Here is a 24,297-nt window from a genome sequence, read left to right as displayed (position 1 = left end):
ATCGGTATGGGCCGACATCTAGTTTCCGCCTATTCTCCTCTGAGCTTGCGAACTTGAACCGGCCGCTTTTGCCTCTGATCGTTGTTGCTGGTGTTGTTGCTGCCGCTTCTGCTGCTTCTGCTGCTGTTATAGCTTGATGTTGCAAGTGCGCCTATAACTCGGTCGTCGCCAAAGGATGGTGTTGGAGACAGTTCGAACTGTTTTTACTGGTGTAAAGGTAGGAGATGGAACTTGAAGGGGTGCTTTAACAAACAGGCAGAATTATAGACTACTTGTCAAAACGTGACGAGTGACAAGCCTTGAATCAGGTACAGCCGGGGATCAAGTCCCTCCCGTATAGACGAGGTCCACCACGCATAAACGGCAAACCACAGAATCAGGGTGCACCCTTCTTGGCTCTCTTGTCACCCTGGATGGCGAAATAGGTCTTCCTTCGGCACCTTCAGCTGCCGGGTTTGGCATGGCTCCCAAACACTCCAAGGCAGCCGCCTCTGTCGCTGAACGCCTCCAACCCTCCTTATCTCCCCCTCTGCGCCACAGCAATGACAGAGGGACCCGGAGTTTTTCTTTTTCTTCTTTTTCTTCTTCTTCTTCTTCTTCCTCGTTTTCGACTCCCGCATCATTGCATAGACTCGCATGACATTGGGGTTCTGCTTGTCTAGAATGCCCAGAAAAGGGCCGGGGCTAATCTTGCGCAGCCCGGCTACGAGTCGCGCAAGGTTGTAGTCAAAGTGGGAGCGCCGTCCTCTCCCCAATTCGTTGTCGTGCACAGCAAGAAACATTGGCAGCGATTACAATTACAAGAGATACAAAATTCACAAATCATAAAACAATCTTTGTGCGGATACAAGATTTCTCTCTTCATCTGCGGAAAATGAACAGGATTGCTGGTGGCTTCCGCCACCCAGCAGGCAAGCCTTTCAACTGATAGCAGAATGGTCGGTATAGGTCCACCAGTGAATGCGCTTGACAAAGCCATCCCAGCCACTTGCCACCGAGCATGAATGACAGTTAAATCTCCCAATTATAGAACTTCCCCCGTGATATTCCATGGTGAATTCCGGAGTTTTGGAAGTAGCGACAACTGGTGAGAGGTTAAGTGGGTGGCGGCAGCGTGAAGCATCGATGCAACACTCTGTAGTTTCGAGTGATGATCCCTGGCGATTCGGTTTGAGGTTGGAGATGGTGGCGTGCGCTAACACTGGATTGGTTGGTGGTTGGTTCGGCTGTGGCCTGCCTGGGTCCGGGAATTCCATCCCAAGAATTCCCCAGGGATTTTTTCGAAGCTGAATCAAGTAGTGTGTGCCAGGCCGTGCAGCCCGCCAGATGGACCCTATCGCGGATCTCAAATAGCATGGCGCATTGGAACAGACAGCTGCGTCGCCGGCGAGTCGCTTACGGGTGCTTGCATAGTCACAGTTGACAAATTCGAACTGGGCAAGTCGACAAGTGCTTTTGGGAGCAGAATCTCACGAACCACTTCGAAAAATGCTGGGCTGGACCGAAGCAGGCGGCAGAGCTTCCAGATGACTTCTCTGCCGTCTTCTCTTTCTTTTCTTTTCTCCTGCCGCACTACCGTTTCCGCTAGCCAAATGTTCGAAGGGGAACATCCGTGCGAGTGTGTCGACAGTTAGCAGCGATGAGGCACTGCGGGTATCAAACTAGTGGCCGCTGGCTGTCCTAGCGCAGTATAGGTTTCGGGGTGCGCGACCTTGGCTGCCAGAGAGCGTTGCCTAGGTAGAGATTCCTGTTTGAGGAAATCGGAAACGAAAGTTTACCCATTGGCCATGTTTGAGATGCTGCGCGAGCATAAAAGGTAGAGCAGGCAAGCAGCGTCGTAGCTTGCACAGCACTTCAAGTCAGGAGCCTAGAACTTCACAAGAAGCCATGCAGCCATGCCAGCCGCTGCAGGCGCAAGTTATTAGAGTTGAATGGTGTGCCTCTGAGATATGTTCATCTTCTTGGGTATGAAAGTGTCAGTGCCTCAGTTCGCCATTGCGTAGGTACGCGGTGGAAGCCAAGCCTGTGGAGGCCAAGAGGCGGCTTGGCTGAGCCTCGGCTTGGACCCTTCAGTAGGGCATTATCGTCTTGACAGTATCGTGCTTAATCATGCGCCATGGACGCAGACCATGACTCAAATGCAGAACAAGGCACAGGGTCTGCACGCTGAGTGGCCTGTTTTGTTTGGCATGGTGCAGTCCGGCATCACCCATCACAATGGTAAAAATGCCAAAAACCGCACACTCCGGTTCCCCTCACCAGCCCCAACCGGTGTGTCGTGCACAACAAAAGACACATGCATGTCAACGCGCAGAAATTCGCAGACACCTTGACACCGTCATGGAAGCCTCATGGAGGATAGAAGCGGACAAGATAGTCCTGGCATCCGGAGCCAAGTTTCCGGCCCATCTCGATGGTGCAGCGTCATGGTGACTATGAGTTGTTGAGGTGAGGTAGCTGATACGTCATGAAGCCACCAAATGGGCGAGTAGGAAGGCGTAGCAGCAATGGTAGTGGATTCTGTGCCACACTGTGGCGTATTCTCCACCAGCCCTTCTGTGGCTAATAAGCTTGAACATCGAAGATGCGATTTCCAAGACTACGACAAAGGAACAGCCGATGCTGCACCGGCGTTTTCGTAGACATTGGCTGCGGCCTGCGGGACATGTATTTTGTGGATGTCACGAGCTTCTTTTACCACCCCCTGCGGTTCGCACGCCACATTTCATATGCGCTGCTTTGCTCACTAGGCGACATTCAGATGACGTCAGGACTACATCGTGAACGCACCAGCTCTCGCGTTTGGCAGACAGGAACGGCCAGTCACGGGCATCACAGGCGATTAAACATGGTCAAAAGACAGGAACGTACGTAATTGCAAGTGAGGGGTAGATGATTGCCACGGACCCTTTCACTCTATTGCCAGCCCACTTACCATTTTCATCCGTCTATATATATTCCATCTCTGCGCGCCAGATCGCAAATCCTTTTTCCATCATCCAATTCTTAAGCTCTCCATCAAACTTTCAAACTTTCAAACTTTCCAAACAACACCCACAACTCTATCACAATGGAATCCATCAAGCAGGGCGCCAACTACGTCTCCGAGCAGGTCCAGAAGGCCACTTCCGGCACCAGCAAGGAAGCCAACAAGGAGGTTGCCAAGGACAGCAACGCCAACGTTGGCACTCGGTAAGCTTCTACTGTTTTACCTCCATACGACGCTGTCTGCTAACACTCACTCGCAGCCTCAGCGCCGCCAAGGATGCCGTCGGTGACAAGGTCAACGAGTCTGGCCACGATGCCAAGGCCGAGGCTCACAAGCAGCAGATCTAAGCCCGGCTCTCGGAATTTTGGCGAAGGAGATTACTAGAAATGGCTCGTTCTCGATTTCTATAGATATATGAATACCCTATTTTAGTCTAAATGACATTGTTTTGGCCAACAGACCCCAACAGAGCTTCATACGTGACGGTGGGCGGAATAAGACACGGATCAGACACACATCCGTGCCCGTCGGCAAGACTGCCAAATGCAGCACCAAGGCACAACTAACGTACAGTCGAGAGCGGCTTGTCACCTACTGGCCCTTCTTTGACGCACGAACCGCAAACGCGTGCGAAATGTCCCGGTACGAGTACCACACAGCATACAGCGGAATGAAAACCCACAGCATGTTGAAGAAGACGAGGTACACCCACATGTACATGAAGTTGCTGCCATCCAGGTTCACATTGCCGACCAGCCATTCAGGGCAAAACGTCATGAAGCCTGACATGAAACGTCGAATCAGCTCATATTTCCTTTCGTCACCTTTCCCCAGGGTGGTGGTGGAAGGGGGGAAGAAGAGGGGGGGCAAAGGGGAGGGGAACCTGGCCTCGCAAGGTTACTTACCACCGTACAGCTCGCACGTAGCGAGCACAATCATCCAGAAGCTCGCCCTGGGGTCCTTCCTGGCAATCAGGTACGCGACGTAGAGCGCGACCGGCCCGTCGAAGAAGACGGTGAGGAGCTCGAGGCTGACGACGCCCAGGTCGACGCCGCCCCAGCGCTTGTCGGCGCGGGCGTAGACCATCCAGAGCTGCGCGAACGGGTTGGCGCCGCCGGCCTGCGGGCCGTACACGCGCGCCGCGCCGTGCCCGAGGAAGTTGAACGGCGACGCGACGAGCCCCGCGGCCGCCGGCGCGCGCGCCTCCACGTACGAGAAGAAGCAGTGGTACAGGAAGCTGCCCTCGAGCACAAAGTGGCACAGCGCGTCCGCCAGGTGCCAGACGAAGAGGAAGCGCAGCGCCGTCGACGTTGCCGCGGGCAGGACCCGGCGCGACGCGGCGTAGGCGACGACGACGATGCTCGCCGCCGCCGCGAGCGACACCAGCGTCGTGGTGTCGAACAGGTCAGGAGGCAGGGCGGAGGCGGTGGCTGAGCTCATGTCTTTCTTTTTTTTTTTTTTCTCCCTCTCGGTGGACAAAAGTCGGTCGATTTGATGGAATTTCGGCTCGCTTATGATGAGAGCCGCCTGATGTTAGAATCTGAAGAACCGGCCAGGGGGTGCAAAAGACTTGGATCATCTCGTCCCTGTACGCTAGCGGGGGCTAGCATCACGGGCAGCCATGCTTCCGCTGTGTAAACCACCAGCTGCATTACTCTAGTTGCTGCAGGCGGGAGCAAGTAGGTCATCGAGAAGATATTAATTATAATTTAGGCTGCCGTAGGAGCACATAATCAGGCCACTTCCTGCACCTTTGGCGTCATAATACTTTCCAAGCTGCCACAACCCCGTTGTATATTCCCTTTACCCACGCTTTACAACTACTCTATATGTTAGATATCACATATCACCCTCTTTCGACCCGGTCTCAAGAATATAATAGTGTCCCCAGCCAGCCTCCATATACGTGCAGAATACGCCGGTCAAGTCTCACTTATCCCAGTCCTTGAACTCCTTCTGTTTCTGCCGCGTGTTCCATCCCAGCTTGCCGCTGATGCTGTTGACCCAGTCCTCGCTCCTCCTGCCCTCTGTCTGCACCGACGCAAACGGGTAGCGGCTCGCACTGATCGTCACGTAGTCGCCGGGCTTGAGCTCTACGCGCTCGCGGCCGTCAAAGCTGGCCCAGGAGGACGTCCGCGCGTCGTAGGGCACACCCACGCGCAGCACGATCGTGTCGGGTAGGATGATGGGCCGGAACGAAAGCGTGTGGGCGCACACCGAGGTTACGAGCATGACGGGGTTCTCGGGGTGGCAGAGCGAGCCCCCGGCCGCGAGGTTGTACGCCGTCGAGCCGGTCGGCGTGGACACGCAGATGCCGTCGGCAAGGATCGAGGTAAAGTGCTCATCATCGCCAAAGAGTTCTGTGTATGACATGGCTGTGAAGAGGCTGTTAGCTCTGCTGTTTTTGTTTTTTTTTTTTTTTAGCATAAAGCGCAATACGAACTTGGATTCGGCCCGCGGTCAACGACTACCTCGTTGAGAATCTCAAACGTTCCGTCTGGCCGATGTGTGTGGGCATCTTCTCTCTCCTCGCCAATGAGTTCTTCCACGAGATCTCGCTTCCTATGCTTCTCATCCTCATCTTCCTCTTCGCTTGTGGTGCCGCCGTCTCCAATCTTCAGGCCATCTAGTTGCTCGGACACAGTATTCCTCCGCCGGATACTGCGCATCACAGTGCTTTCGAAACGCAGGCGCAGGCTGACCGTGACGCCTTTTGTAAACGCCGAGGTGAGCGTCGGCGCGTACTCTTCGAAATCAAACTTTGTCAGGAAGCCCAGGCTTCCCAGCGCGAAGCTGAGGACCGGAGGCACGATACGTTGAAACAGCCAGCTTGCGTACAGCACGGTTCCATCGCCGCCGAGCGTGATGACGAAGTCGAAAATATGTGGCCGCGTGCGGCACATGTCTTCGTCCCAGGAGCGCAGTCGCTTCTTCACGTCTTCGTGCGCTTGTTCCCAATCCAGGCTGGGGTCTTCGGCCATGTTTCTCCTGCATATGTCGCTGATGAGGCCATCCACATTGAACTTTTTGTTATCTCGAAGTTTGTCCTGAATGTACACGATGTATTTGACGTTGCGGTCCAGGCTCAGCAGCCAGGATGCCAGCTCTCTTGTGTTCGGTATTAGATCCTGGTCATAAAGTTTCGTCAATATCAAGATGGACTTGACCCGAACTCTGATCCGTATGCTGCTTAGCCGTCTGCTCAGCTCGCGTACACCCCAAGCCATGTCGCTGAGCTGCTTCTTGGTGAGCATGCGAGACGGTGCCTCGCGGTTACCGGCAGTCGAGTTTCGGTGGTGCTGTTGCTGCATGGCGAGGAAATCTACCTCGGAAGCGCTGCGCAACATCTCACGCGTCCAATCCTGCTGGTCAAGCTGGCCGACCTCGCCGCTATCGAGGCTCGATGGGTCAACAACTGCGCGAGAATTTCGCCTCTCCGCGGCATGAGCACTTGGGATCACCAGTGACGCATTAGTCGGGGAGTTTTCTGACAAAATCACAGATCCGTCAATTTGAGAGGTGGCGCCGCCCAGAGCAGGATGCGCCTGGTATGATTTCGCCGGCTGGGGTTCGTTGCCGTGTCGCTGGCTCTCGAGGTACTGTTGGACCATGCCTTGCCTGCGCTGCAGCGCGATGGCTGTCCGTGGCGGATGCTCGGACGATACGAGAGAGGATTTTCGTCTATATGGGTTTGCGGGATCAAAGACAACCTATATCAAAAAAAGCCCTTGCAACATTAGCATCGCAGTTCCAAGCACAGCCCCCGGTTCAAGGCTGGTCTACCTCGGAGGGCAGATGCAGTGAGGGGGGGTGAGCACGAACCTCTACCGACTTGCAGTCCTCGTCACTGCCATCGGAACAGTCATCGAATACGATGTCATGTTGCTTGTCTATCGATTTCGATGTTTTATCCGGGCTTGGACCCTTGTCCGCCTCCATCCTAGGATCGGGGGCCGGCTAACAGAAGCTGCCCGAGGCTATCGCGCATTCGCCGAGTATGTTTCGGAATCAGGTATTCCAATCGTGTATTTTCCTCTGGTACCAGGTGTGTCTGCCTCGAGTCGACACCTGGAATATTCGTTGCCGGAGAAAGTTTACCGTTGTAGCCGCAGACCGCAGCTGGCTATGATGTGTCGCGTTGAACCCCACCAAAAAGCTTCGAGCTTATGATAACGCGGGGCACTCTGCTCGGCCCGCGAGACGGATTGACTACAGGAAATCCATATTCCTTGACATGCGACATAAGTACTGTGTATTTACAAGTTTGATTGATACGGCAATCAACACTACACGCGCCCGGGAAATCGGCATCCAATATTGACCAGCGGCAACAACGAATACGGCATCAAAACGGTACAAGTAACGTACGCTCCAACGTGGCACAAATCGAGCCCTCATCGCGCCAGTTCCCACTGCGAATTGAAGCGATCCGCATCATATCACTGGTCTTGACTGGCCACATAACTTTCTTTATTTTATAGCAAAAACATCGTGGAGTTATAGAGGTGTTTGTATCGCACAGTTGCTCTAGGGTAGGTGACGTCACCAGGCAGGCACCAGGCCAGTTGTACCTGCAATGAGGATGGAACTAAAGATGTACCAAGAGATACGTGGAAAGGATATTTATCGATTTCATTATCCATCCTTCTCCTGTGACCGTGATCTGAGATCACACCACCTTTGTCACCAACTTTCAGTTGTTGGCGATGTGGCGACGGGATTTAATGGAGCCGAGTTTGGATTGCGCTTGTCGAAATCACGCAGTCAGGCAGCTTCAACACGCAACGATACCGGCGACTCTGAGATAGCAGCCGAGGCCCCCCTTGATAACTTCAAAGATGGATCTCGTAATGGTAGGGGCCTGCTACCTGGACACTCTCCTAACGTAAGACTCTTTCGACCTACATATGAAGTCCCCAGCTGCAGAAGCTAATGGATACGTAATGCAGCGTACCATACTACCCAGAGGAGGATACAAAATTGCGGGCGTCCAACCTGGAAACAAGGCGCGGCGGCAATTGTGCAAACTCGCTAGAGGTTCTTCAGCAGCTACTGATGCACTGCGACGACGAGGGTGCCCGTGCTCGAGATGACCTATTGCGACCGAACAAGACGACCAACATCCGCCTGCACCTACTGACATGTTTACCGAGGCGGGACAGCCCAGCAGCAAAGAAAGTCATAGAGTCGTTTGGAAATGCGACGCCAGTTAGCTTCGAGCACTGCATCTATCGCGAGGAGGCCACCGAGGCGGCGAGCAGTTACATTATTCGGAGCAAGGAGACAGGCAGCCGAACGCTTGTCAACTTCAACTCGCTCAAGGAGATGACGGCCGCAGAGTTCGAAGCCATCGCTCGTTGTTTCGAACCCGAGGGAAAATCTTGGTGGCACTTCGAGGTAAAGTTACACTTGCATGGGAGCAGATAGGCAGTGAGAGGGTGAGGCAGCAAGTCTTTCCAGCCTCAAAGGCAATTCGCCAGAGTCTCCCGGGGGGAGTGAGATTGGCCGCGCTGATGTTGTACAACTAGGGCCGCATACCGCAGACCACGCTTGAATGCATTCGACTTGTGCGCCGTACTCTGCCCGGAGCCACAATCAGCGTCGAAGTTGAGAAGCCCGGGAGACAAGGCCTACGTGAGCTAGCCGCCGAGGCGGATGTTGTCTTTTACTCCAAACTGTGGGCGGAGGTATGTTGCGAGAAAGCAAACGATTACACCACAAAGCCACCTCACGAGTCGGTATGACTTGCTCAAGCTAATCCGACTCGTCAACACAGGATAGCGGGTATGATTCCGCCATCGCCTGTCTCACGAAGGAGCCCAGAGGGCAAGCGTGCGTTTCCCTACTTTCTTCTTCCAACCTTGCTCAGAATCAAAGCTGCCGCTTTTTCCAAATCTAACCATGTGGCCAATTAATAGATCCCTGTCCGTTTGCCCTTGGGGAGCTGGAGGCGCCTATGCAATGTCTCACTTGTCTGGGGACCAGATTCACTGTGCTGTCGAGCAACAGCCTGACGAAATTACTGTAGTCGAGTAAGTTGCCCTCTACTCGGTACAATTCCTTTTCTTTTGCCATATCCCCACCAATAGCCCGCTGCTGCCGAGATAATGGAGGGGTGTCTGTCGTGAAAACAGGATAGGAGAGAAATACGACTCGCGCAACGAGAATGAGACATGGGAGTCCACTAGCCAACATGAACTGACGGAAAGCACAGCTCTGTGGGAGCGGGAGATACATTCATTGCCGGAATGCTCTTCGTGTTAAGCAAGAATAGCCTTGACGGTGCACCCTGGGATGCGTATCGCTGCGTGCGCTTTGCCGTCGACTTGGCGACGCTAAAGGTACAGCGCGAGGGCTTTGCCGGGTTGGGTGACGACATTATGCACCTTCAGAAGCGCCTGCCTGTGACGGCAGGGTTATTCGTACCCAGCAGACGCAAATAAAACAGGCCCCATGTGGTGGCCTTTTGCACAACGCTGTTCGACAGGCGCAATTGCCCGATGGAGCTGCGCCCATTTCCGTCTTCTTGATTCTCCACTGCACCTCTTTGCGCAGAGGGGTGGGCGCAAATGATTGAGGATTAGAGCTGGTGAAATACCAAAAGAAAACAGCAAAGACCCGAGGCTTAGAAGTTTCCTTTCTGGCAAATCCAAGACATTCGAGGAACTCTAGTTTCGATCCGTGAGACTGCGACAGGATGGTCAAGGGAAAAGAAAAACGGGGTGATGCGCTTATGCCACATAAGGAAATAGCAAAGCTCGAGGCGGTGAAACAAACAGGGAGACGTGAAGCGCTAAAAGCAAAACGTTTTGTCGAAAAGATGTGGTTACAGCGCGAGTTGCAGCCATTGTGGGCTTCCAACTCTCGGTGACTCAGTGGTGTCAGGTAGCATGCCAGTTGCCATGTTCGAGCGCCACTTGTCAGGTCCGAGTTCTTGTGCCGGCTGGTGTCTGGTGACTTGGAGGAGCAAGGACAAGGCCAAAGGAAGCGCTGGCAGATACAGTCGAATCGGTTGCCTTGGAGCGGGCTCGCTGCAGGGAAGGAGACCCAAAGACCGGTATCGTGCAGCTCAAAACCGCCGCCGCTGTGTTGGTACTACGGTTTCGCGGTGTTTCTTGGTGCGACGCAGCGGGAAGTGAGAAGACTATCTGCGTCGCCGGTGGGAGGAAGCAAGCTCGGTGATGTTGCTTTTGCAGTTGTCTTGTTTCGGTAGCGAGAGGGTCTGCAAGGGTCGTAACTGTATTATCTGGCTCACGCACGGCGGCACGAGTGCTTCTGTCACCTGAATGTGGCGTCGTAACAAAGCAAAATTGAGCAATAAGGGCCGCAACAGATGGCTGTGCATGTAGACGAGAAGAAAAAGTGACATGTCAATGATGTACTTGCAGCGTCTACATGTTTTCGAGCAGCTGGGCCGAATCAAAGGGCCTGCACGCTATTACCGGAGGCTTATTGGCCAAACCATGCTTTCGAATGCCAGAACAAAAAAAGAAATCATTTGGGCTAGATTTGATGTAAATGTCCGAGAACCGAGACCGATTTCTCTAGTCTGGTGAGAAGCATTCCTGGTGCCCTTGAGCAGGGCTCTAATCTGACATGTTACTGGTACTTTTTTTCCACTTTGCGCAATCTGTATGGTATAAAGACAAAGGTCGCGATTTCCGTCACCTCAACGGCAGATGCAGCAGGAATCCGCACAATCTACTATGAGTGCTTGAACGTGGGGAGAGTTTTTGCCATCTTCTGCACCGGGCCACGTAAACGCGACTTTGGCTAAATTGGTTGCATGATAGACCCAATTATTGAGGAGAGAATGTCATGTCGGGTCTCTGGAAACAGAGACACTTCTAGTACGAATTCGCGAACCCGAACTTGGCCCCGGAGGTGTCTCATACCTCTTTCCACCCTACCCCAGATGCCCAGGTATCGGTGGCTCTCGGTGCTTACAGGCTAAGTTGTGGCGAGAAGAGCAGGCTGTCGCCCGGCTTTTGGTAGCGACTCTTTCCCGGCGGGATGCTTGAACCGTCTCAGTAGCTGTTCCTCATCTGGACATGTCCCGTCAGAAGGCGCGCATCTTCCTTGTTGTGCCCGTCCTTCTGGATCGTCGTGTAGGGAGGGGTGTGTGTGTGTGTGTGTGTGTGTTTGTCCTCGCTAGCCTCCCACTCCCTCCACGCTGCAGCTAATGAAGGGCTGCAGAAGCAGAGAAGGCACCTCATGGCATGCGTGCCTGGCGCTGATCCGTGTGATTGCTCGTCTCGCAGCAGATGACCGGCTGGATCCTCTCCCGTCTGGCGAAAAATGCGCGGTTTGTCGCCCTGCTCCCTGCGAAGGCGGGCAGTGTTGGCACTTTGGAGGGGGGGGGGGGGGGGGGGGCAAGGTACATGACAGTGACCGTGATGACAACTCTGGTGGTTGCATATCATCCATTTATCCCACACACCCACCAGGTTGAAATGATGAATGCGCCTTCAGAACCGACCGGGTTGCGGCGCTCGCCAAGAAGCAACGTCGAGAACTAATAAACCGTGGCGGGAGAGAGAGAGAGCACGACCGTCCTGTTGCCCGAGTAGGGAAGGAGGTTTAGTCAATATCTGGCAGGAACATTTCTAGTTCAGTCTTTACGATGTCGGTAGCCGAACCAACTTATGCAAAGTAGAAAAGTGACGTCGGTCCCAAGGTTTGACTAAATTGGTGTGGGTAAAGACGGGCCACAAGGAAAGCTGTCCCTCACCAGTATGGAACTGGAGCTCGGAGGAGATACTCTTGGTAATTTCATGTTCCGTGAGTGAGTTACTTGGACCAGGGTCGAACTAGAGCCTTAATATCGGCTTCGCTCCTAGACACATTTAATGCATGCTTTGTAACAAAATGAACATTTGAGGGAAGAAATCTCTTTTGGGGGGGGGAAGGGGGTGTTTCGATTTCTCGTATGGTATCATCGCAGTTGACTGCCATTCGCATCAAGAACAAGACAATCGATGACGAGTTTTCACACCTGGTCCCAGAAAACTTCCGGAGATGGAGATGGAGCGTCCAAGCCATCTAATAGTGTGGCCATTGCGTGACGGTATGAGTTGGAAGAATAACTTACTTAGGGCCCCTCTTCCAGGAATGGAAATTAACTACTGGTACTGCGGCACCGTGGCGCAGTTTTCTTTTTCTGGACTTTACGAATACAAAAAAAAAAAAAAAAAAAAATTAACCGTGTCATGGCACACCCGTATAGGAGGAGATTGGACCGGCAGGGTTGCTTGGGGGGGGATTCAGCCTCAGTCTTTAGTGCAGCGGCGGTGAGTGCTCACTTATTGGCAATCACCAACTTTAATAGCGCCTCATGCTGGGGCCAAGGAGGAAAATTCTAACTGTCAGCCGATGGCCAGACGAGACCCGGACGACGGGGAACGAGCAGAAACTGACGGAGGTGCCATCGGGGGCCGCTACCGTTCATGTGGACCCTGTACCGACGGGGGGATCGTCCGTGGCCCGGACATGGGCTGGCCTGGATTGGTTGGCTCCGTCCAGTGGGAACGATTTCTGAACTGGGCAGGTCCCTGAGTAAAGGGCAACAGTGGTGTACCGGTAGCAGCCCGTGGTGCGTCGACAAGGTGGGTGGGCAAGTAGGAGGTACCAGTAGAACACGGGAGCATGAGGTGAGAGTGGTAGGAGCGCGGCGCAGTGAGAATCCTTCATCACCGCCTTGAGTGTGAAGCACTCAAGCACTCACTGGTACACCACATTCTCGCGCTGACCAGTCAAGACGTAAGAGGAAGCACAGCGGCAATCACGACGACGGCCCACAGCATGACAAGGCGGCACAGCTGGCGAAAAACGGATGGCAAAGCGGCTCTTGTGTGCTGCTGCAGTCAATCAATGTACTGGAAGGGCTGTGGCGGCGTGAACCTTGCTTAGTTGGGCGAGCCATGCAACTTGGCTGAGGACAAAGAATGCGGGTGACTAAATAAGGCGCCAATGGAACTGGGGCATTGAGTTTTTTTTTTGTCATGGGCTCGTCCCTTTCGCTGTCGAGCACGGATGCGATGCTGCGGACAGAAATCCCTGGCATCCTGCGGGCTTCCAGCTTTCCAACAGCATCCACGAGATAGATGCGCATAAGTAACGGTAGTAACCCGAATTCACCCAGACCGTCACACTGTTAGTCCCTCTTCACCTCGGCCTTGGCGCCATGGCAGAGAGATGCTGGCGGATATCATATATCGCACTGCCCCGTAGGTTTCGCAATCTTTGCTTGGCGAGAGTCAGGTGAGGAGGACGAGGAAGCCAGCATTACCAGTACCAGTAGCAACAGAGTTGCCCTCTCACAGATTGATGACGAGTCACGAAGCGACCACTCAAGAGCTATTATTAACGGGAGCAACGGAACGTCGAGTTTTAGCCGAGTCGGGGTAGAGGGGGCGTGTGGGGGCAGGGCAAAGGATAAGGCGAGCCAGGAGGCCGGGATTATGCAGTCCTGGTCTGCCATGTACTACTGGGTAGTCCAGTGCTGCCGCGGTGCTCCGTACTTGAAGTACGGATTACTTGCTTGTGTGCTAAGTAAGTACTGGGTGGTGGCGTCAAGAGGGCAGAGGCCGTCTCAGGCCTAGGCGGCGGGGAAAGAGATGAGGGAGACAAGGAGAGAAAGGCGTGGGAGTGGTGCCGCCTTGGGGCGACAGATCCACCGTGAGCGGCCCAACAAAAGAAACATGGCAAAGATCAAAAACATGACCAAAGACAGCAGGGAGGCAGATGCATGGTCTCACTGCATCCCGTGGCGGAAGGCGAAGCTACCAGTACAACCCGTATCTTCTCGTCGCGCAGTCCACGGAGTCTCGCTCCACTCCTTCCTGTCAATAATGCAAAAATGTTCGGCTAGTTATGCCATGAAACCTTAGATAGCGCCGCAAACAGGTCTAGAGACGAGAATCACTCTCTGAAATCTTGTGCCTTGCGCCCCCCCCCTCCCGCCAAGCTCTCCTTCTTGGAAACATACGGAAGAAGGCTAGTCGAACTGGACTCCAATAATGTACTCAGCACGCTCAATCGTCGACGGCTAATGCAGCATCAATAGGCAGTAACCGAGACGAAGTGCAAGGCGCGAAATCGCATCCTGGAAAGGGAAGCCAGCCTCTTCTGGGTCTATCCTGAATGGCGCGCCACTGAAGGACCTTTGCTCACGTCGTATTAGACAAAGAAAGCCCGTTGCACCGGTAGTCTCAGGCCGCCAAGTAGTTCTACAGCCAAGTACGTGTGTGCCCTGTCTCATCCCCTTTCGTTGCTTGAATGCCAGTTACCGTCATGCAAAGGAGGCTTGCCCTCCACGCTAGGCGGGACTATCTGGACAGCGCCAGCCCGCAACTGCACTCGGCAGGCCGGCCTGATACCTCAGTCACTGTGATGCCCGCCCACTACTACGTTTTGGTACCGAGTACAGGGCCCCAGAGACGGTGGTTGGGCACAAGTCACCCCCAAAGTCTCTCAGGACCAGGGGTTGTCGTAAGGATTTAGGGGGGGGGGGGGGGGGGCGGGGGGGCGTGCCAGCGGCTACTTCAACTTGGGAGCAAGTCCATGATGCCCAAGCCCAAGTACAGAACTTGTACTCCGTAATAGTAGCTTGTAGAAAACATGGCGGGAGTGGATCTAGAAGGGAATAAGGAAAATGGAAGTCGGGGCCTCCTTGTACCAGTAAGTAAAGGACTAAGCAGTGAAAGGCGACAGGGTCCCTCCAGATGAGGCATACCACAGGCAGGGCAGGAGGTGCGGAACGAGCACCGTCTGGTGGTTTGCATCTTGGATTTGCTCCTTCTACTCCGTACCAGTACTGTAGCAATACAACGAGCCGAGCTGTTTCAAACTTTTTGAATATGTCTGGAAAAACTCCCAAGTAGCCTTATGACACAACTAGTTGAGATTTGCTTTTTGGCTTTCGCCGAGCCGGAAAGGAATTGAGAGGACGTACAAGGGGGACAAGTCTTGTTTCTTTTCCTGCCTGTTTCGCTCGGGGCACCAAGTCTCACATGCATGGAGGAGTCCAAGTCAGATATGGAACACGTTCATCTCGATTTGTGTTGCAGCACCGAAATCGCAACGTCCTGTCAGCTGTGAGGCGTAACTTACCATCCGTACTCCGTACTCGTAACAGTATGGCGCTTCTCGTAGCCAGCAATCCACATGCGAGAAACGGTAGCTCAGCAGTGCCGATTCCATGGCCCAGTCCATGTCATGGCACGGGGGCAGCCATAACTAAGGTTGTGTCTACAGCAACGCCAAGCAAAAGCAGAGTCCGCCATTGTGCAGCGATGGTCCTGAGGCTAAAACGGGCTTTCGACCGACAATCTTTTAGCGGGAGCGAATGAGTTGGCGAGGCCGGGGCTACAGATATGTACTTTCTGGAGTACCTGTAACTGGCTAGACATGGCTGCTTACGGATTCTTTGGACTCGTTTGAGCCCTCAGTAGGGTGTCCAATATAAGTAGCAGGGCACGGCTTTCGGGGGCCCATGGGCTAGGCTGCGGCTTGGCTTCGTATGCTTTGGGTGGCTCTCGTTCGTCCTATTGCTGAGCAAGGGACACATCACAGGCAAATAACCCTTGCCCACCGCAGCACCGCACTAGGCGCTTCCGAAAGGGCGCACAATAGCCGGCTAATGAGAAGCTTGATGAGGCAGGGGGGTGCCTGAGAAGGGGAGAAGCCTTGCAGAGCTCAGCCCACCGGAAGGATAACGCTGGCAAGCCAGCTTTTGGCGCCCCCTTCCCCCGCCAGACTTGGTGGTGGCATGGCAGAGGACAGTACATTACGGGTAGACGGGGGCCGGGCCCATCTGTGGCGGAGCCTAGAGGTTAGTGCCGCTTGAGTAATTCCGAATATGCAAAATCCCCCCATTGCAACAAGACACGAGCACTGAGTTGCACTGCTGAACTGAACCATCAAACTCCACCTCACACCACCCCTGGCCTGGCCCTTTTGCGTTTGTACCAGAATGGAGGCGTTACCTGTTCAGTGCAGGCATCCTGATTACCGAAACTTGTTGTCAGTTTGACGGGGTGTGATGCTCCAAAGCGCACGTAGCCTCCGTCACGAGGATCGACGACAGCGCCACCAACCGAAACCCGCATCACAGTTCTGGAAGCGAGTGTGCCAGGGTGCAAATATCGTGGTGGATTGAAGCGCTACCTGCAGTTTTGAACAGCCCGCTCTGCTTCTGCTGTAACCAGGAGCCGTCCCGTGGACATGATGTCGGGTTGCCACTGCTGGAGACTTTTAGGGGTTTGATGCGAGGGCCCGCGTGGCAGTTTCTCAAAGGCGAATATCGGTTCGAAGTTCTGTCGGACAAGTCGCTTTGAATGGCGATTGGGATGCTCCCGAGCGCAAGGCGTTGACATGCGGCACGAGAAATGCTGAGGCTGGCGGGTGGTGACACGAGCATGCCGCCGGCGACCTATATCATGCCTTGCATATTCCCAGGAGCTGCTCGTCTGGCTGTAACATGTATCCGTAATAACAATTTACACGATGGCATCCGTACGTAGCGTCGGTGTGCTCGAGTGCCAGGCCACATGCTGCACGTCAGGCGACAGGCTGTGACCAAGGAAAATGGGTTTGCTGCACTCATTGGCATACTTTGGCCACCGAGGTGCATCCCGGCACCAGAAAAAAAATGTTGGTAAGACTGGGACAACTTGCCAACCGTCAAGGGAAGGTGAAACAAGACGACGAGCGTCCAACGTAATGTAATGTGAATGTGCTGTGCAGGGAGGAATCGCGCCGCGCTGCGCGGTGGCCCGCGGTGGCCGCCGCCCCGGAGAGGCTCCGCTTCCGCTAAGGAGATGGGAGATACCTGCTTGGATCAGGGAGGGGCGGAGATGCCATACCTGGCTGGCTGACTGGCGCGGGCCTGGATGAAGGGGAGAGCTACTTAATCCAGGACGAGAAAGAATAAGTACTCAAGGTAAATGATTTTTTTTTTAGAAAAAAAAAAGATTAATTGGGCCGCTCACGGGGGAACCTCTGACTTGTAATATCATACAGATCGCTGTAGCAAAACATGCAACATGGTACGGGCTAGACGGGTGGGTTTCTGATATTTGAGTGGGCAGCGGGCGCCGTGATGCTGCAGGAGGCCCTGTACTGGTAGTGCCGCTAGACGGAGTGTGACCTGCCACTGGCTGCCAGTCACTCACGAAGTCCCTTCTGAGTACTCCGTACCAGTCCTCAGTACTTACCGAGTACAGGCGAGAGGCACCACACGACCAAGTACGGTGCGGCCGTGACAAAGGCGGGGACTACTACGTGATTAAAAATGGTCCGCCTGGCGGTAAGTCCCAGTATACACATTGGAAGGAATACCGATAAGTAACTATCAGTACGTATCCGTACATACTTTGTACACAGCTGGGGGTGATGGCGTGTTTGTGGACTGGGCCACCATGGCCGGGTCACCTCTTTTGGTTACTTGCTGGTTGCATGACAAAGCTTCTCGCCATACGGATTAGTCCTGAAGAAGCCCCACAATGGAAGAGGCACCAGTAGCCCAAAAGGCACGGGCTGAGCCAACTGAACATGACATGCCACAATGCATGCTGTGGTGGACGCGTGGAGCTCTCGAGGCCAACTGAGCGCTTGACAACAACCGGTAGCCCAGCCTGCAATTTGTATTTGTTGGAGCGCGAGATGGAAACGCATTGGACATGTAAGCCGTCGTCCCCAGCATCACCATCGTCAACGTCATCACCCCGAGAGAATCCGTGGCTGATACCCCGTCGTGCCATGCGGTACCGCAGACCGAGCATAAACTCTGCTGTTTTTGCCACAACACTGCATCTACCAGTATGCCATGACCAGTGGCTGCGAGCACACCCTACTGGTAGCGGTGCTGTCGCATCAGTCAGTCTACTGAGTACGGAGTAGCTTTGGCTCCTGCAAGAGCCGCTTGTTTCCCCATAGGCACTGGGCCAGCCAGCCCCTCGCCTCTGGTCATGGAGCGCGCCGCACAACCAAACTGGGTGGTGGTTCGTCGTGCCTAGCCCCCCGTCCGCGTCGGAACGAGCGAATCCCCGCCAGCCAGTCCAGTACCAGTACGCAGTCCGGAGCAAGCCTCCCCAAGTGGCACCAAAGAGTTGATGAGATCGGCTTCGTTTACAGCCCAGGGCCTCAGGTGCCATCCTCCGTTTGCTACGCCAACGCCCGCCATGTCCTGTCCCGGATGACTGGGGAGCCACACGCCGCGTCCTTTGAAAGGGTGTGTCTGGTCAAGCTCGGCGAATGGGTTGGCAGCAAGCCGGACGCCAGGGAACGTCAATCAGCACCAAGCCGAGAAGAAAGCAACCCGGCGAGGGAAGGAAAAAAGTGATGTGCATACTTAGTACAATTCAGCATGGACATGTCGGTGGCCCTGCAACGACGACCGTCTCCCCTCCCCCACCAGCACCCGCACCCACCCAGTCCAAGACAGGCATCAACTCAGCACACCAGTTTGCTCCTCAACTCCTTCAACCTTCGTCCCGGGAGCTGGAGCTTCTCCACTCACGAGCCTCGTAGGAATCATCATTCCTAAGAAACTTCGACAGGGTCTGGGCCCACGCCTACCCTCCTCCACGCCACCCTCCAGATTTGGCCCTCTTGTCTCCTGTCTGCGGCATGCGAATGGCTGACGCAGAGTCTGTGTCACCGCTATCCCGACACCACAGCGTGGGCCCAGCAACCCTTCCGCATCCCTTCAGCCCACCAGGCAATGTCCATTTTCATTTATTTCATTCGGCTCCTTTTGTTGTTGTCCCAACTGTGCACTTGGCTTCAAGCGGTTAAAGCGGAGATACAATTGCACTCTCTGGCGCTCCTCTCCCAAGTATCAGTATCTACTCGCCCTTGATTTCTTGCCGCTGGCCGGTTCGCAGCGCTGCATCAAGATCCTTTTCTCTTCGCGCGGGTTATGGTTGCCGACGCTAAAGTTGGAGGCATTCGTCTTTGACATTCCCGACCTCCACAGCAAACATTAATCCTGAGCCGTGTTTCCTCTACAAAGTACTCAGTAGCCAACGATCATCACTCCCGATCCCTGCTCCGGAGCTGCTCGTCGCCCAACTTGCGGAACCGGCTAAGTGGTGTGGTTGGACGCAAAAATTCTGCCTCTGACGGTGGGAATATCCTTGACAGGATGTTGATGGCCCCCCTCCCCCCATGCGGGACTGAATCGTACAACGCAAATGTGCCATCAAGACGGAGCTCGATGCTGCTCACAACCTGCGCGGCTGTGCCACGGTTCTGATGTAAAGCCAAAGCCAGCTAAAGAAGGACGGACTGAAAAAAAAAAAAAAAAAAAAAAAGCCCAGCTCCACAACATTTTCCTGACACGCCCATAATAAGACTCGGCTGGCGCTGCGCTATTGTTGCCTGCTTCTCCGCCGACAAGGTTGGCAGGGTATTGGCGCGCCGCTCAGATGGAGGCTATTTCTTCTCCATCCCTTCTGGCTCTGATCCATTAAACAGGTCTTTGCACTTGGAATCCATCTGATGAGACACCCCTTGCCGTCCTGCCCCGTATGACGCAGCTGGCCCCTTCTCACTATCAGCACCCACACGAGCCATACCAGGCATGGATGGCACTCCTTTGCCCTTGAAGGGGCGGCTCGGAAAGCTTGCCCACTCATGGGACAGTGATTGACTAGAAGCGCTGAGCAGTGAAGATGACACCGAAGCTCGGGAACCTGAGAGGCTGCAAGAACAGAGCCAGTCTAGATCAACAAGAAAAACCCTGAAAGAAACCACCAACAAAAGGGGTCGGCCTCGTCAAGCACAAATACACAAATAATTGGCCTTTCAGTGGTGCGTTCCTCCGTGGCGGCGACTCATGGACTCGGCGTTTTCCCCAGGCTAGTCACTCACACGTTTTGGCGACTGCAAGGATGCAATGCATGCATGCATCCATCCATCACCAGCCGAGCTTTCTCCAGGCACAGAAAACCCGCTAACGCTGCACGGCCGGCGCTGCTTGTGGTGTGTCAGTCAGTATGTTACTCAGTATGTGAGTGTGTGTCCCAACCGTGTTGTCAACCCCATCAAGCCCACCGACAAAGGCAGAGAGGCGAGATCCCTGCCCGTGGCTGCAGAGGCTGGTGGCTGCTCGCTGGTCCACATCAAGATCCAGCAAGGCCAGACGGGGGGTGTACGTTTTGCATGTCTTCAAATTGAATCTGGTGTTGCACTAGTTAGTTCAACCTAACCATTCACTCTATAACCTAACGCCGGGCTTTGATCTACCTCTTTCCATGTTTGAACACCATTACCAACTCCCGCCCCTGCCTGTGGTCCCGTACGACACTCCAAATGGAGCTAATAAACGCCCCTTTCGATGTCGCCCTATTTGCTCCTCGTCGTTGCCATGAACTTGCAACCATACTTAACCCACGTTGGATCCATTCCTACCTCAGTCTCTGTTCTTTTTATTTCTCACATCGACCAGAGTCTTCTTTATAATTCAACAGCACATCCTCTGAGATACGCATCCATCACAGGGCACTACCTTTTACGCAACGGATAGACACCACTCTTCGGCAACCATCTACGTACACACCCCACTACCAACTGCGAATATATATCAGCAACGTCGAGACGGCAAGATGATGCACCATCCTGCTTACGGGATGCCGACGCAGAATACCGCAGGCTATCCCCAACAAATGTACTATGATGATTTCTACATGGGCCAAGCAAGTGGCCGTCGACTTTCACGAGGATCCATGGGACAACGAGTCGGCACAGCCATGCGGGTGATGAAGCCCACCAGCGCCAACAACAGCCCCAGAGCCGCCATTATGGCTGCCAGAAGGAGGACCATGATGGGTGACGGCAGCAACACTCGCCGCCAGCAGCAGGTCTTGGATTATTTCAACACAAACCAGCACATGGGCCTCGCCAGACACGATGTCACGCCCAGTCAGGGCCGGCCGCTGAGCTGGCATCCGTCGTCGCATCTCGTCGCTCCTCAGACCAACTTCCAACACACGCCCAACACCAATCCTCTCTCCACGCCAAATATGTATGCCGACTATCAGGACATGTACTTTGGCGTCGGCCCTCAATATTCCCCCATGGTTGAGTCGTACTCAACAAACACGTCTCCAGCTTCCACCTTTTCGCCGCTCCCCGCTGCTTTCCCCCCATTGGAGAACGATCAGTACTTTGGTGCAGATGGTTGGGACGTGCCGCAAAAGCCTGGTGCCATCTACACGCCGACTGAGGAAGGCCAGATGTTCTCCAACTCGCTCCCGTCCAGCATGGAATCCGGGCAGATGCAAGGCGACCATGGCGTTGACTGGAACAACTTCATTATGCACGGCTTCAACAGAACTTCACCGCCCACACCAGAGACGTTTGTCCAACCACCACAGCAACAGCAAATCCTCGTGCAGGAGAGACAAGCTTCTTTTCCGCAGGTAGAGCCTGTAGAGGAGGAAGAAGGCGAGATTTTAGTTGGTATGGGTCTGTATGACACACCTGACAAGCATCAGGACGATCCGCAGCTCAGCAACTATCACTCGACCGTGACATCTCTTCTGGGCTCGACCTTTGGTCACACGGAGCCTGTTGGCAAGGGCCTGAAGTTGGAAGAGACGTGGGAGCCTCCCAAGTCTGATGACGAAGAGGAAGAGGAAGACGACGGGTTGGATGCTGAAGGCGAGGAGGAAGCAGCAGCGGGCACTGCTTGAAGAGAGAGCTACTTTACATTCTCACTTGTTTCATATTAAGCGCATACTATTTTTTGGGGGGGAGGATACTGCCAGGGGCAAAATAATCTCGGGATACCAAAGCGTTGCCTTTTTTTTTCCATTTTCATTTTCGGAGAAGCATCATTGCGACACAGCACGGCATAGACAGGCTTATTTATGGGACAGAAGCATACCATGGGATTCGGGACGGAGTTTTATGTACTGAGGGCGCGGGACACAGAGCCGCCACAAAACCGTTTTGTACTGTCCTTGTTTGTTAAATCAATTTTATCAGATACCATGATCTTTACGAAGGGGGGGACGATGACGACCCCCACTCAAATTGTGATTACACGCCATGTTTGATACTCAAAGTGTGCACGGGAGTTTCTACACTCGGTTCACTCATCTTTTTGGTCCTTGAAAGACAGCCCCCCTCCCGACGCCAGCTGAATGGCATAATCACTTAGACTGGTTGGTTCAAAACAGAGTTTCTTGGGACATGGAGAGGAGCAGGAGAGGCTAAAAAAAAAAAGAAAAAAAAAAGGAAGACGCAGGAGGGGCGTGCATATAGGAACGATTTTGCACATGAACGGTGAAGAGCGAAAAAAAATGCTGCCCCATTGTTTGCACGCCCTCCTCCATCATTTTTTAATTGCACACCCTTTCTCTCCAACATCTCCCGTGGACAAGAATAGAAGACGACAACCAGCCTTGGGCAGACTGCTCTCCAGTGTGCTCACCAACGCCAGCTGCTGTTTATTTTTTCCTACTTGCTTTCTCTCTCTCTCTCTCTTGAGTATGTCTTTTTCTTTCTTCTCATATACACTCCTTCCCTATTCTTCACTGTTTCGACTTCCTCGTCATCACATGAACCCCCCGCTGGGAGGAGGGGTGATGCGTCCCGGGAAGAGACGACTCATCATGGATGGAGAAACGGTGAGGGGCTAATAAAAGAAATAGGGCCGGTACGGACGACCAAGCCGCCGCCGTCCCCCTGCAGAGAAACAGGCACGAGCGCGCGTGTGTCTGTGGTGTGCCTGAGTTGGGGATATACTTTGCTTTCCATTATTATTAATGAGAAGAATGAGCTTGATTCTTACCGTCTAACTTGTTGGTGGTAAAATTATTATTCAATGTTTTTTTTCTTCCCCCCCCCCCCAAGCGGCACCACTGACAAGCACTGACTGGGCCAGCTGGGGATTGGGTCAGTGACGATGATGAGTGCACGCCCCCCCAAGACACACACAAACACACCCCAGTCTTCAAACCAGCCCTGTGACAAGGGAAAAAAATAAAAATGGTGGTGCCTGTCGGCCTTTTTCTTCTCTCTGAGGACGTTGATTGGGCCGGAAATCCATCCTGGCACTAAATCAATATGTTTGCTCGGCAAAGGAGAGAGAACTGGCTGCGTCGTTGGCCCCCCTCTTCCCCCTGCGGAGAAGCCAGGAATAAATAGATGACCTAATTGGGTACCCGGAGGAAAAAGAAAGGAAGCAAAAATGCTACCTATGAGAATTGAAGAGGAAGAAGATGTAGAAAAATGAAAGGGATACGAAAAGAAATGAAGGTGACACTCTCAAACGACTCATACAGAGTTTGATCATCGAAGCCCTTTCGTCAAGCGCTAGCAACTATTCGACTGTGCGCATTATTGACACGGTACAAGCCTCGGAAAACTGTTTTGGCATCGAGGAATCAAAAAGAAAAAGAAAAAGAAAAAAAATTAAATGAAGAATAAAAAAGGAAATTCAGCGGTGAAGCTGTGCAACCAGTTTGCATGAGGAGAAGAACTCCAACATGTGTTACTAGGACAAGGGGGGGGGGGGGGCAGTTTAATCACTGTCCTTGGGGGGGATGGCGATCTGCTCAGGGTCAAAGGCGAAGCAGGGACAAGAAGAGCAAGCAGCGAGAATGCACATGCATGCATGCAAGTAAGTAACGGGCGTTTCTTGATGCACACGAGCGTGACCTATCCATACAGTTTTGCGTGTGATGAGTGAAGTGAGTAAAGTGAGTAAAAGTAAGTAAAGTGTCCAAATTGAGTAAAGTAAGTAAAGTGAGTGAAGTGAGTACTTGAGTACTTGAGTGAGTACTTGAGTGAGTGAGTGAGTGAGAGAACGAGTGAGCGAGTGAATGATATGCAGGCATCCTGTCAACCTCAGCGCGGCATAATAACAGCAGCAGCGACATGCGTGAGACGCAAAATGGGCGGCGGGGGGAACAAAGAAGGACACCGCGCAGCGCACACCCCCCCCCCTTCCCAAACACTCCCTCCTTGCTTCTCCACTCCCCGCAAATGCACAACTTTTTTTTTCTTGTGTACTGGGTAAGTTTGTGGTTACGGGCAATGTGGACGGGACAATAGGGGGGGGGCAGATAGAGGAACCGGGGGGGAACCAGGATGCCAGGGAGAGTGAGGCGTGAGGGATCCTAGGACGGATGGTCCATGAATAGTACCAGTATAACCGGATGCGCCAAGTCCCACCCAGTCTCATTGCATTGAGCACCTTTTTTTTTATTTTATTATATTTCTTCTTCTTCTTGATTGCCGTTGAGCAAAGTTTGTATAAAGTCGCTAACAGTAGACCACAGATACTGCAAGTAGGC

General features: G+C 53.5%; 5 protein-coding genes across 5 annotated transcripts; 3 read left to right on the top strand and 2 right to left on the bottom strand.

The window, feature by feature from the left end:
• Positions 1 to 3,070: 3,070 nt before the first annotated feature.
• Positions 3,071 to 3,336, top strand: V2A60_004737 (glucose-repressible protein Grg1; the record flags this gene model as incomplete). The annotated part of the gene is made up of 2 exons (XM_083256051.1): positions 3,071 to 3,192; positions 3,249 to 3,336. The coding sequence occupies 2 exons, from the start codon at positions 3,071 to 3,073 to the stop codon at positions 3,334 to 3,336; spliced, it is 210 nt and encodes a 69-aa protein (XP_083112177.1).
• Positions 3,337 to 3,580: 244 nt separating this feature from the next.
• V2A60_004736 (Emopamil-binding protein) lies at positions 3,581 to 4,429 on the bottom strand (the record flags this gene model as incomplete). The annotated part of the gene is made up of 2 exons (XM_083256050.1): positions 3,581 to 3,771; positions 3,895 to 4,429. 2 exons carry the CDS (start codon positions 4,427 to 4,429, stop codon positions 3,581 to 3,583), a joined length of 726 nt encoding a protein of 241 aa, XP_083112176.1.
• A 489-nt stretch (positions 4,430 to 4,918) lies between these two features.
• On the bottom strand, positions 4,919 to 6,928 carry V2A60_004735 (ATP-NAD kinase-like domain-containing protein; the record flags this gene model as incomplete). Its single annotated transcript, XM_083256049.1, has 3 exons — positions 4,919 to 5,364; positions 5,433 to 6,699; positions 6,812 to 6,928. 3 exons carry the CDS (start codon positions 6,926 to 6,928, stop codon positions 4,919 to 4,921), a joined length of 1,830 nt encoding a protein of 609 aa, XP_083112175.1.
• An 899-nt stretch (positions 6,929 to 7,827) lies between these two features.
• Positions 7,828 to 9,432, top strand: V2A60_004734 (Ribokinase-like protein; the record flags this gene model as incomplete). The annotated part of the gene is made up of 6 exons (XM_083256048.1): positions 7,828 to 7,874; positions 7,939 to 8,386; positions 8,518 to 8,676; positions 8,766 to 8,821; positions 8,908 to 9,021; positions 9,204 to 9,432. The coding sequence occupies 6 exons, from the start codon at positions 7,828 to 7,830 to the stop codon at positions 9,430 to 9,432; spliced, it is 1,053 nt and encodes a 350-aa protein (XP_083112174.1).
• An 11,166-nt stretch (positions 9,433 to 20,598) lies between these two features.
• V2A60_004733 (uncharacterized protein) lies at positions 20,599 to 21,687 on the top strand (the record flags this gene model as incomplete). The annotated part of the gene is made up of 1 exon (XM_083256047.1): positions 20,599 to 21,687. The coding sequence occupies one exon, from the start codon at positions 20,599 to 20,601 to the stop codon at positions 21,685 to 21,687; it is 1,089 nt and encodes a 362-aa protein (XP_083112173.1).
• Positions 21,688 to 24,297: the final 2,610 nt, after the last annotated feature.

This window comes from Cordyceps javanica, chromosome 3 (assembly GCF_051103115.1).
Source record: "Cordyceps javanica chromosome 3, complete sequence".
In the NCBI taxonomy this organism is placed as follows: domain Eukaryota; kingdom Fungi; phylum Ascomycota; class Sordariomycetes; order Hypocreales; family Cordycipitaceae; genus Cordyceps; species Cordyceps javanica.
This window is presented reverse-complemented; position numbering and strand designations above follow the sequence as displayed.